This window comes from Dromiciops gliroides, chromosome 6, assembly GCF_019393635.1.
Source record: "Dromiciops gliroides isolate mDroGli1 chromosome 6, mDroGli1.pri, whole genome shotgun sequence".
In the NCBI taxonomy this organism is placed as follows: Eukaryota; Metazoa; Chordata; class Mammalia; order Microbiotheria; family Microbiotheriidae; genus Dromiciops; species Dromiciops gliroides.
In genome coordinates this window covers 43,569,038-43,582,481 of record NC_057866.1, presented here as the reverse complement: position 1 = coordinate 43,582,481, position 13,444 = coordinate 43,569,038, and the positions used below count along the sequence as shown (strand labels likewise).

Genomic DNA, 13,444 nt, shown 5'->3' with positions numbered 1-13,444 from the left:
GTAAAACTGCCTCACACCTGCCTGTCTAGACCACCCTCACCATGCTTAGGCCCGATGGAAGAGGAAGGCAGAATAACATGTGCTGTACTTTATTCATCTTTTTTTATTCCCTAGTAGAGAGAGAGCCAGCTTTGACACTGGAAGTCCTACATTCAAGTTCTGTGTCTGACACATACTACCTATGAGACCCCAGGCAGGTCACTGTCAGTGCTCTGAGCAGTTCTGAGATTCTAAGCCACAGAGATGGTACCAATGATAATAGAGTTTCCTCACCTGGGATATAGATCTCACAAGTCCAGTCCCTATTCTTATCTAGAGCTATATTTGTTGTGGTGGCTAAGTCATTTCAGCTGTGTCCAACTCGTCATGACTCCACCCACTTTGTTGGTAGAGATACTGGATTGCCATTTCCTTTTCCAGCTCATTTTACAGATGAGGAAACTGAGGCAAACAGGGATTAAGTGACTTGCCTAGGGTCACACAACTAGTAAGTGTCAGAGGGCAGATCTGAGTTCAATTCTTCCTGACTCCCAAGCCCAGTGCTCTATCCACTGTGCCACCTGGCTACCAAGATCTATTTATAGCCATAGCTATCTATATCTACCAACATATAGATATATGTATAGATAGATATAGATACAAACACACACACTGTGTCTTCTAGTAGGGGCAGCTAGGTATTATACTTGCTAGAGGGCTGGAACCAGGAATCTGAGAGAGTAGGGTTTAAATCCTGCCTCAGATACTTACTGGTTGTGACCTTCGTCAAGTCACCTAACCACACCCAGCCTGTTTCCTCATCTGTGAAATGGGGATAATAGCAGCACCTACTTCCCAGGACGGTAGTGAGGATCAAATGAGGTAACATATGCAAAGTGCTTTGTAAACCGTAAACTGCTATACAAAGTCTAACTATTATCATCATTATCATTATCATAAGGTGAGGAATATAAACTTCTTGAGGGCTGGAATTGTGTGCATTTTTATCTATGTATCTCTATTGCCTATAGGGCACTTAATGAATGCTTGCATACTGATTGTCTATAAGATCTCTAAATCCCCTCTTAGGCCTCCATCAAGGATTCAAGAGCCACTTGTTTCTATTCCAGCTCTAGCACTAATAAACAAGGTGATGCTGGGCAGGTCCTTTAGGGTCCTCTTCAGTAACCAGAGTGCCTTCAGTTCTAAATCCTAGGAAGCCTTTTAAAGAAATACTCAAAGCAGCACAGAAAGTCAACTTCATTCTTAAAATCTGTCCTGTGGTGGGAGGTTGAAATTTGCTCCAAGACACAAGAAGTAGCACAAACTACGAACCACCACGGTAAGAAGACAGTGAGGAAGTGGTTTAGGCTGTTATGGACTGGCCACAAGACAAGACACTATGCCTTTCAATCATAGGCCTGCACTATTAATATTCATTCCTAGCTAAAGACTAGATTTCGCTGAAGACAGGCTACAATTAATCCTTTTAGGAGATGCTATGTGACATCAGATGTCTCACAAAACGGTGGATATTTTTGCATCTTAAAGAAATTTTGACATTTAAGTTCCCAAATGCAAAGACTATCTATCCTTTTATTTTGTGAAATAAAACTTGCTTGCTAAAAGGTTGGCCATTCAATGTCCACGTCTTTTTTTTCTTTATTCTCAGAAGCAGTTACCAATCTCTGATCCTCCTTTTACAACTTACTGGAAGACTTTTACACAACCCTCGGCTCAGAGTGGGAATACAGAAAAAATGATCACCGACTGATAAGAAAAATCATAGTCTAGTGCAGATAGCAACCGTTCGACATATGTCCAAACAATTCAACATGAAGATCTTGATGCCTACGACTGAAGTCTTCTTCTCCTCCCCAATAGTCTTCTGAAAATGGAAACCTCACATGCTTATTATAAATTCACTTAGTGACAGATGTTTCTAGGATTATCATATCAATTTCTAATTGGAAGGGACTTTAAAAGTTATGGAATCCGGGGGCAGCTAGGTGGCACAGTGGATAAAGCACCGGCCCTGGATTCAGGAGGACCTGAGTTCAAATACAGCCTCAGCCACTTGACACTTACTAGCTGTGCGACCCTGGGCAAGTCACTTAACCCCCATTGCCCCGCAAAAAAAAAAAAAAAAAGTTATGGAATCCAACCCATTCTTTTAGAAAACTAGGAACCTAGTCAAGGGATTTCCCACAAAGCTGCACAAGTAATAAGTAGCAGTGATGGTGTCCAAACCTTGGCCCCAAGACTCCAAATCCGGCATTCTATCTGGGCCCATATGAGGAGGAGGCTGACAATACCTAGTATTGGTGGAGTTCTTTAAGGTTTGCAAAGCGCTTTATAAATATCATCCCATTTTACCCTCCCAACAATCCCAAGAGGGGGGTGCCACTATTGTCCCCATTTTTGTTGTTGTTGAGTCATTTCAGTCATGTCCTAGTCTTTGGGACCCCATTTGAGGTTTTCTGGCAAAGATACTGAAGTTGTTGGGGAGACTTGCTGGGGTCCCTCGACACAGCGGTTTGCGGTTTTCTTCTCTAGCTCACTTTACAGATGAGGAAATGGAAGCAGACAGAAGTTTAAGGGCCTTGGTTAGAACCAGCCGGTTATTAAATGTCTGAGGCTGGATCTGAACACAGGTCTTCCCCACTCCAGGTCCAAAACTCTCTCTATTGTAATGCCTAGAAATCCTCAGATAATTGCACCCAAAAAACAAAAAAACCAAGAGAAGGGTTAAACAAAAATCCCTTTTTCAAAGCAAAGTTGGGTGTGTGTGTCTGTGTCTGTGTGTCAGTTTTTTAGCTATGACTAAGAAATATTTAAAATATAATTGTGAACAGTTCTGACATGTTGTTTTAATATCCTGTTCAGTTAGTACTTTTAACTTTTTACAGCTTTTGCCCAATGCTGATAGACTATGAAATGTGAAAGTGGGTTGGGTGATATTTCTTAAAGGTAACATCAAGCCAGTACTTCTAAATCCAACCACTTCTGGTCATTTACAATAGGTAATAAATGAACTTTGGTCCTTTAGAGAGCTACTAGGAAACCACAAGGAAATCTCTCCAATAATTCAGGATTAGACATCAGATTTTAAAACCCAGTCAAGTGCTGATAAGGCCTTTTAAACATCAGGAGAGAATTTCAATTGTATCTAACTTGACAACTACACCCACTAGGCTAACAAAACCATTCCCTTTCCTCTTCAAAGAGAACAATTCCCAGCATTGCTACTGAATCATACAAATGTAGATGAAAACATTCCAGATTTTTTTTTTAGTTGGCACATCAGCTCTAAAACTAAGGGGAAAAATGTCAAAGTAAGCATTTAAAAACTGAATAAATGAATGCTAAACATAGCATGCCCTCTTTAAAAATATATGGTTTCTGGAAAATGTTATTTTTAATAGTCTAAAATATCACTATGTTCACTGACTTACTGACCATTTTATTCAAATAATAAAACAACCATCCAACATCCAAGTGGATTCTACTCAAAGGTCAACAAGCTTGTAGAGCCTTTTCTTTTGTTTTGATTAGCCAAAATCATGTTATAGAATAATCATATAGATTCTTCTGGTGGCCAAGACTTACTGGGCACAGCTAAGTGGCAGTGCTGGGCCTAGAGTCAGGAGGACTCATCTCCCCAAGTTAAAATCTGGCGTCAGAAACTTACTAGCTGTGTGACCTTGGACAAGTCACTTAACCTTGTTTGCTTGAGTTTCCTCATCTGTAAAATGACCTGGAAAAGGAAATGGCAAACCACTCCAGTATCTCTGCCAAAAAAATACCAACTGGGGTCAGGAAGAGTCAGACACAACTGAAAACGAGTGAACAACAGAAGACTTAGGAGCCGACAGGTTCTTTGCTCAGCAGCTGCAGAAGTAAAGCAGATAATTAGGAAGAGATGGAAATAAGAACCAGCAAAGTTTAACCAATTCAGACCCAAGGGAAGCATGGAGACACCTCAAGCTAAACTGTTGACAATACAAGCCAGATTGCACAAGGAAAATCTGTTTTCCATGAAAGAATGCATTCAACCTGCTCATCTGGATAAATCCCACAGGCCCATCCAGCTGTGGTAGCTAATGTCAAACCCAGGTAAATAAGTCATTTAGTCTATCTCTGTTTTGAAACACAAAAATCGGTAAGGGGAATGGGGTGGGGGGGAGCAGTGGTGGAAGATAACTCTAATAGCCCTGAATTCAGGTGGGAGATGTTAAACTTTTTGTTTTATACATAAATACCATAGGAATAAATGTCTCTTTATACATTTATTTTCCCATAAGCCCTGAAGTGTTTATTTTGGAGCTATAAAAGTTAATGTTTGATTTCTGACAACCTGATAGCTGTAAGGGACCTTGGAGGTCATCTGGTCCAAGGCTTTTATATTACAGATAGGCAACTGAGGCTCAGAGGAATTTACGGATTTGCTCAAGGTTAGAGCTGGTGAGTGGCAGCACTGAACTGAAATCAAACCAAGTCCTTGAGGCCAAGGCAAGCATTATTCTGTCTGCAAGGTTAACATGCTGCCTTGTCCTTGGAAAGCTCCCCCACCTTTTTGTGGAATCAAGATGGTTTTAAATAAGTCAGTGGTGTGCAGCAAGGCATGAATTTTTGCCTACGCCTTTAATTCATTTCAAATGAAGAAATCATTTCTGAACAAGCCACCCTGGTTTCTTCCTCTATAAAATAAGGGGGTGGAGGTGTGTGTGTGTGGGGGTCACATTAGATGATCTTTAAGCTCTAAAGCTATGAACTCTTGAGCTTACAGTCATTAAAGAAACATGAGGAGGGGAAAGTAATACTATTTCAAAATGGCACGCGAACAAGTGAAGAAGAGCCCATGTAATTTCATAAGTCAGATTTTATGAGTAAAGGCTTGGTCTGACCATATTATTCACCTGCCCTAAAATGAGAATATCAAACTAGAAGGAAAGCAACCCCTTCATTTTATAGATGAGAAAACCAAGACCAGCAAGGGAAAAGGGATTGGCACAAACCTACTGTGTCATGATATGGAATAAAAATGTACACTTAAAAATATTTATGTAGTTATAACTTTTAAAACTGTTCAAGGGGCAGCTAGGTGGTGCAGTGGATAGAGCACCAGCTCTGGAGTCAGGAGGACCTGAGTTCAAATTCGGCCTCAGACACTTAACACTTACTAGCTGTGTGACCCTGGGCAAGTCACTTAACCCCAATTGCCTCACTAAAATAAACAAACAAACAAACAAATAAATAAATAAATCTGTTCAAGATTGTGTACAATAAAGTGAGGCAAATACCTATGTTTAAAACCCCCAACACAAATAAGAAACTATTTTCTCTACCAATTTCAGGTAGTGTCTAAATTAATCTTTCATTTTAACATGAAAAACCAAAGGCGGGGGGGACCTAAAACAATTTCTCAGCATAATATTAAATGGCAGAGGAGAGACCAAGTGTGCCCATGGGAGACCAAACTCTCAATCCAGAGCCAAGAAGAGCCTGGGTTCAAATACTACCAAGACCATTACTAACTGTTTATGACCCTGGAGAAATCACTTAACCACTCATGCTCAGTTTCCTCATCTGTAAAATGTGGACCTCAGCAGGTAAATAACAGATGTGTGCAAAAGCAAAAATCAATAAGGAAAATTAGAAGAAAGGAAAAAGATAAGGAGATAATAGATGAGGAGGCCTCTAAAAACAGCAATAATAATAACAATATCTGGCCTTTATACAGAGCTTTAATGTTTGCAAAGCACTTTACAAATACTATCTTCCTTAATCAGTCTCACAATCACCCCTGGGAGGTAGGCGCTATTACTATCCCACTTTACAGACAAGGAAAGAAATGGAGGTTAATGGAGGTTAACTGCCTTGCCTCGGATCAGTCAGGTAGGAAGTGTTGAGGTCACATTTGAACTCAAGTCTAGCTACCCCAGGTCAAGTACTCTCTTCACTGGGTGCCTCTAGTACAATTAATGGGTACTAGGAGGATTGAAGATGCAATGGACAAGAATCATGCCAAAGTCAAAGACTGAGATGATCTGAGTAAGCCGGAACCACACACGCCACCTTCTTCAGGAAGCCTTTCCTGCCCCACCCCCACTGCTAGTGCTCCCCACCTCCTCCCACCCCTCAAAGGTTACCAGTGCTCTACCCTGTTTGTCCCTTATAGGTTCTGGCTATCTGCCATGCACAAGATGCTCTCCTTTCCTCATCTCTGCCTATGGACCTCCCTGGCTTCTTTTAATGTTAATTATTTCCTATTTGTCCTGCATATGACCTGCTTTGTAGATATTCATTGGCATGTGCACTCTCCTATTAGATTGTAAACTCCTTGAGGGCAGGGACTATCTTTTGCCTTTTTGTATCCACAGCACCTAGCACAGAGAAGGTACTTAACAAATGTTTATTGATTAATTGATATACTGTCTTGACCAATAGAATGTAAATCTAACAATCTACTCTCACCATCATGACTATTAGCTCTCAAAGGCACAAAGGGGTTGATATTTCTCTATTTGTGTCCAAATACCTCAAAAAACTTTTAGTTGCTCACAATCATCACTTTGGCCTATTACAAAAGCAAAAACCTACTTACAAAGACTGTAGAGAGCTCAGTCCTCGGATGGCTTCACTCGGAACAGTTTTCAGCTGATTGTTCTGGAGTGTCCTGTAAGGAAAGCTTTCATTAGGTAAGAAACATCCTTCCCAGCCTGAACCACAGAAACACACAGAAAGAAGATGGAACCTCAGGGTTGGCAGGGCTCTCAGAGGGAATCTGGCCTAGTCCAGATCTGGGTGAGAATCCTCCCTTCCACCACCACCCCCCACGGTTGTTCAGCCTCTACTTTAAGATAGTGGGGCAACTAGGTGGTACAGTGGATAAAACACCAGCCCTGGATTCAGGAGTACCTGAGTTCAAATCCAGCCTCAGACACTTGACACTTACTAGCTGTGTGACCCTGGGCAAGTCACTTAACCCCCACTGCCCTGCCAAAAATAAAAATAAAAAAAGATTGTGTATGTATCCAGTTGCATACATGTTGTATACATCTAGAAGAATGTAAAGTTCCTTGAAGACAGGAACCATTTTGTTTTGGTCTTTTTATCCCCAGCACCAAGCATAATGTCTTGCCTGCATGCAATAAGCATTTAATCATTGCTTAAATAATTCAAGACATTCAAAGAGGGGGAGCCCACTAGGGAAAGGAAGGAAATCATTATTTATTAAGTACTTATTATTTACTGGGTGATGTGCTAAGCATTTTTACAACTATTATCTCATCTTATCTTCATAATCACCCTGGGAAGCAACTGCTAATATCATCCACAATTTTTAGTTGAGGAAACTGAGGAAGACAGCAGTTAAGAGACTTGCCCAGGGTCACACAGATATTGAGTGTCTGAGGCTGGATATAAAGTCAGGTCTCTCTAGACTGTAGGTTCAGTGCTCTACACACTGAGCCACCCACTGCCTCTACCTCCCCAAACAGGCTATTCTATATATATATATATATATATTATTTTTTTTTTTTGCTAGGCAATGGGGGTTAAGTGACTTGTCCAGGGTCACACAGCTAGTAAGTGTCAAGTGTCTGAGGCTGGATTTGAACTAAGGTCCTCCTGAATCCAGGACTAGTGCTTTATCCACTGTACCACCTAGCGGCCCCCCTGATGCACTCTTAAAAGACTGTCTAGGGTACAGGTAAGTTAAGTGACTTGCCCAGGGTCACACAGCTAGTGTCTAGGAGAGGTAGTCTTGTTGACTCCAGGTCTGGCTATCTTAGTCACTAAAGCTACTTTGTTCCTCACAAGGGAATTTAAAGTTATAAAATCTGTGCTCAGTTTAATAAAGGGAAGGACATTTAATGGGAAAGATCAGAGCCTGAGTCAATTCGATCTCACAGCCATTTTATCATCTACTAGGTGGAAAGAGCCTGTGTTAATTTCATTCTAATAGATTACTGTGGGAGCTGACTACAGTTACCTAGGAGGGTTAGCACATTAACACCCTTTTTATAGAAGACAGTGCTGGGGGTACAGACACAGAAAAGGAAAATGTGTTTTGTTTGGGAAGGATGAGGAGGAGAAAAATGAGAGACTGATCCAGAGAGAGAGAGTACAAGACAGAGGGGACCAGAAGTCAGCCTAAGAGGAACCAGTCCTCAAGGGAAGAAATGGCCCAAATTCAATTTCTTTTTTCTTTTTTTTTTTTCTTTTGGTGAGGCAATTGGGGTTAAGTGACTTGCCCAGGGTCACACAGCTAGTAAGTATCAAGTGTCTGAGGCCAGATTTGAACTCGGGTACTCCTGACTCTAGGGCCCGTGCTCTATCCACTGCGCCACCTAGCTGCCCCCCAAATTCAATTTCAATAAGCATTTATTAAAGCTTGCTACATGCAAGACCAAAGGGTGTGTGCTAAAAGGAGAAGAAGGTGGTTTGGGGAGTCAAGAAGACCTGAATTCCAGTGCATTCGACCCCTGACTCCTCAACAGCCTGGGCAATTCCCTAAGATTATAAAGGTTTCCATGTTTCCTTTTCCCTGACACCCATGAAATCACAGGTCCCACCCCACCCCATCCTAAATATGCAAGGTGCTATGTAAACTGCTGGGTACACACACACACACACACACACACACACACACACACACACACACACACACACGTTCCCGTCTTCACAGTTCATATTCTGCTACAATGAATAGCACCCCAAATTCCAAAATCTCTTGGTAAACAGGATGTAGAAAGAAAGAAAATGGTTCCCAGTTAGGAGAAAAAACACTTTTCACATTTGGTGCCATTCAAGGCTATCTCCCCTTTGCTACTAATGAAGTTCCCAAGTAGAAGAGCATGAATCAAAACCCAGAGAATAAGAAAGTTTAGGAGATCTGAACCCTTGACGATGCTTTTGATCCCAGGTATTAAATGCTATTTATTTTTTAAACTACCATTTAACTGGAACCTGGAGTTTTCATTGGTTAATTAAGACGTTAGCTTTTGCTACCTCTGTAGGAAAGATGATCTGCATGCACGCTTGTCTTAAGTGCTCGAATGGCCAGCCTGTCCTCCCTTCTCTTACTCCCTTCAAAGGCACCAGCAGAAAGAAGACCAACAAATTCAAAAAGAAAATGCAGGGCTGGCTGTGAAATGCCAAAAATGGTGTTACTTACAGGACTTTGAGCTCCTTCAATCCAGACAAGGCCTTTGGATGGATAAAGGAAAGGTCATTGCCAGCCAATCGTCTGGAAAAACAAAAACAACAACAAAAGTGACAATGATAATAATTCAACCTGTTAGAATTCAAGATACTTATGGCCACCTAACATATGATTAGAGTGAACACTGAACCACAAAGATATTTTTAAAGCTTAGCTGATGAAGAGAGGTCTTCCTAAAATGTAAGATGGATGCTAAAAAAGGGGAGGGGGAGATTTTCCTGGGCTTTTAAAAATCAATCACTCAAGAAGCATTTATTAAGCTCCTTTTATATGCCACACAGCGGTGCTGGGGTACAAAGACAAAAACAGAGCACACTCCAGTGGGAGAGATAACATATAAACAACTATGTGCAAACAAAGGTCCAAATATGCTGGCTGTGCCAGGGTGAGCAGAAACACATTTACTCAAACTGCTTCAGTTATCTTCTTTATCTGAACTTTATTCTGGTTTCTCAATTCCAGAGACTGTTATTAAGCAATATTCCTTCCCCAGGACAGATAATGAAGCACACTTCCCTCCTCAAGGTAAAGAGGTGGGGGACTAGTAGTACTAAATGCTATATACACCATCAGACACAATCACCACGTCAGCTGATTTTCCTTATCTGTATTTCTATAAAACAAGGAGGAGTTCTGCAGGGAACAGAGTTGGGGTTGTTTGTTTGTTGTCTATTCTAACCAAATTGTGGCACATGAATAAACTGGGATATTATTACGCTATTAAAAATGCTGAATATGCACAACACAGGGAGGCATGGGAAAACCTATAGAACTTATATAAACTGAAGCAAATTGAAGGAAGCAAACATATACACAGTGATAACATAAATGATGACAACAAAACTGATAAGCATACAATCATAATGACTACAACTGAAACTGAAGGAGAGATAGGGGAAGGAGCTTCCCTTCATTCTTTCACGAAGTAAAAATCTATGGAGATGGAATCCCTCATATGACACCATATATGTTAAGTTAATCTTCCCCTGCTCTCTTTTATTCTTTCTAATTTATTATGGTAAATAATGGCTTCCTATGCTGAAGGGTGGGTTGGGTAGAAGAGAAGGAAATTGTCCTTCATATAGTGCCTACCATGGGCCATTTTCACAAATTGATCTTCACATCAGCGTTGGGAGGTAAATATTATTATTAGCCCCATTTTACAGATAAGGAAACTGAACCAAACAGAAGTTCGGTGGCTTGCCCAGGTTACCCAGCTAGGAAGTATTTGGGGCTAGATTTGAACCCAGGTCTTTCAGACTCCAGGCCTGGCACTCTCTCTACCATACCACCAGCTGCTCCATCCTGTTACAGGCCCTCATAACTTCATTGCTTATTATGAAATTACTTCAGCAGCTTCTCAGTGTGATCACCCCTGTTCTAATCTCTTCCACTTTCTAACCTATTCTGAAAAGTTCTGTTTAGGATGAGAGAGCTGCCCCTGACTTGATGTGACTTCCCTTACCCTCCAAGGGCCTCAGTTTTCTCATCTGTAAATTGAGGGATCCAAAACTGATGCCTGTCAAGCCTCCAAATTCCTACCAACCTCAAATGCCTTTGATTTAAACACCTCAAAACAAACTCTCCATTCCAGTCAAGGAAAGCCCTATCCCCAAGCACACATGGGCTCTGTCGCACCTTTAGGCTCTTGTCCACATGATCCCTCCACTCTACCTGATGAATGACCATTTCCCTTTCTCACCTCCATCCAGTCTGTATAAATGGTAGCTACTATGATAAGCTTCAGAATCCCTTCTTGGAAAATCCTTTTTACTCAAATGCCAACTCAAGAACTCCTCCAAAGTTCAATAGAGCTTTCTGCCCTATCCTCTCCTAAAGTCTTCTGAATTCCTCATCACTATTAAAATTGAGAAAATCATCAGCTTGATTCAGACACAGTCACATTTTATCCATAAGGACCATGAAACCCAAGAAGCCACCTTGCACCCTGGTCCAAAATATCTTGGCTGGTCTGAATGAGCTATCTGTGAATAAAAGTGTACCGTTAAGAAGTCAGAGTCTGTAGAAAGAAAAGGCAGGTGCGGTTATAATTTGGTGTCCTAGGCACATGGATTTCAATCTAGAAGGGACTTTAGAAGTTCAGTTCAATCCCCTCTTTTAGAGATGAGGAAACTGAGGCCAAGGAAGTTTGGTGTCCTGTCTAAGGTCACACAGGTAGTATCAGAGGCAGCATTTGAACCCAGGTCCCCTGATTCCACAGCTAGGGATTTTCATGCTGTTCTATACAGGCTGCTTGTAGTGAAAAGGCCTGAAGCTTCCAAAGAAGAACATCACACAACGTAGTATTCAGGGGCTTTGAAATTTCATCAACTCTGAATTTTTCTCCCACTGATTACTACTTCAAATCTGTCCATGTCTCTGTAAGCTTTCACTGGGTGGTCCAATCATTTCTGCTACACCATAAACAGGACAATAAACTTTTCCCTGAGTAAGGGGAAAGTGATGAAGTGCAGAACACCTGCTAGTCCTGCCTTGTCAACTGATAAGAGTCTATAATCCCCACAGAGCAAAATATTTGCTGCTTCTCCCCCAGATCTTTGTTCTTTTCATAAATATTGGGAAAGAGGAGGTAAGCTATCTATGAAAGCCTTATTCTCCCCACTACCGATAAATTAGTAACATAATTATCAAAAAATCGTTAAGGAAAGCCAATGCGACTTTCTCTGAAATCAGGACAAAAGGAAAGTTCCTATGAAGACATCACATCTACAGATCCTGAGGGGCAACCAATGGGTGTTACTGTATTCTTTCATTTCTCACATGCCTAAATGCAGCATGCTAGACACCAGAATTCATTCTATTCAGCTTTTATCCATCTGCTAAACTGACAAGAGAAGCTGTGGCCTAAGTGAGAGTAGAGACTTTGAGTCAGGAGATCCCTAGGTCCCAGTCCCTATTAGACACGTCCTCATGATCTGGGTCCTATGATTCAGAAATGACACAGACTGGGGGCAGCTAGGTGGCACAGTGGATAAAGCACTGGCCCTGGATTCAGGAGGACCTGAGTTCAAATCTGGCCTCAGATACTTGACACTTACTAGCTGTGTGACCCTGGGCAAGTCATTTAACCCCCACTGCCCCACAAGAAAGAAAGAAAGAGGGGGCAGCTAGGTGGTGCAGTGGATAGAGCACCAGCCCTGGAGTCAGGAGGACCTGAGTTCAAATCCGGCCTCAGACACTTAACACACACTTACTAGCTGTGTGACCCTGGGCAAGTCACTTAACCCCAATTGCCTCACTAAAAAAGAAAAAAAACTAAAAAAAAAAAAAGAAAGAGAGAGAGAGAGAGAGAGAGAGAGAGAGAGAGAGAGAGAGAAAGAACGAACGAACATAGAAAAGCTGGAGACATTCCAAGAAGGGCAATGAAAATGGTGAAGAGCCTTGAGTTCATTCTTGGCTTTTAATGAATACTTAAGTGCTATTCCTTCATTTGTTCATCCACCCATCCAGCCATCTATTCATAGATGACATGAAAATCTACTGAAACCAGGTAGTACAGTGAAAATAGCTCTGTATCTGTGGTCTGAAAGACCCAAGTTCAAATCCGGCCTTGGAAATTTACTAGCTAAGTGACTGTGGGCAAATCACTTAACTTCTATCTGTCTCAGTTTCCTTATCTGTAAAATGATTTAATAACTACCTCCCAAGGTTGTCAAAAGGACAAAGTGAGATGATATTTGTAAGGTGTTTTCCAAACTCTAAAGAGCTGTATAAATGCTAGCTTTTTTTTTTTTAATTGAAGGGATTGAAGTTGTTTAACCAACAGGAAAAAAGAACCAAGAGCAGCAGGTGGAAGGTGTCATGGAACCAATTTAGACTTGATGATCAAGAAAAACTTCTGAGCAAGTAGAGTTGTCACAGAGGGGAGCATACTGCCTCAGAGGTAATGGTGGCTTCCTCCTCCTCTTCCTCCTCTTCCCCGTCCTTTTCCTCCTGCTCCTCAGAGGTCTTCGAACAATGGCTTAAGAATCACTTCTCAGGTATGTTGTCGAGGGTATTCTTTTTCAGATATGGAATTGAGCTACATGGCTGCAGGGTTCCTTTCACTTCCAGGCTTCTCTGGTTCATGAGAAGTCACTTAAATTCTCTGTAACCTCAGTGTTCTTTCTGAAACTCCATCTCCTGGGCTGTCAAATGGAGATAAGGCTCCAGCCCTATTACCCAGGGCTGTCATGGAGAGTGTTTTCTAAATCGTTGAATTCTATACGTTTATAC

General features: G+C 41.4%; 1 protein-coding gene across 1 annotated transcript in view; it reads right to left on the bottom strand.

Annotated features, from left to right (window-relative positions):
- The window catches only part of LGR4 (leucine rich repeat containing G protein-coupled receptor 4), a 125,674-nt gene that overhangs the window by 34,265 nt on the left and 77,965 nt on the right, over nt 1–13,444 (bottom strand). Inside the window, exons 3-4 of the mRNA XM_043971139.1 lie at nt 9,161–9,232; nt 6,587–6,658 (exon numbers count right to left, since the gene is read on the bottom strand). Of these exons, the coding sequence (XP_043827074.1) occupies nt 6,587–6,658; nt 9,161–9,232 (144 nt within the window). The remainder of the gene's footprint in view (nt 1–6,586; nt 6,659–9,160; nt 9,233–13,444) is intronic.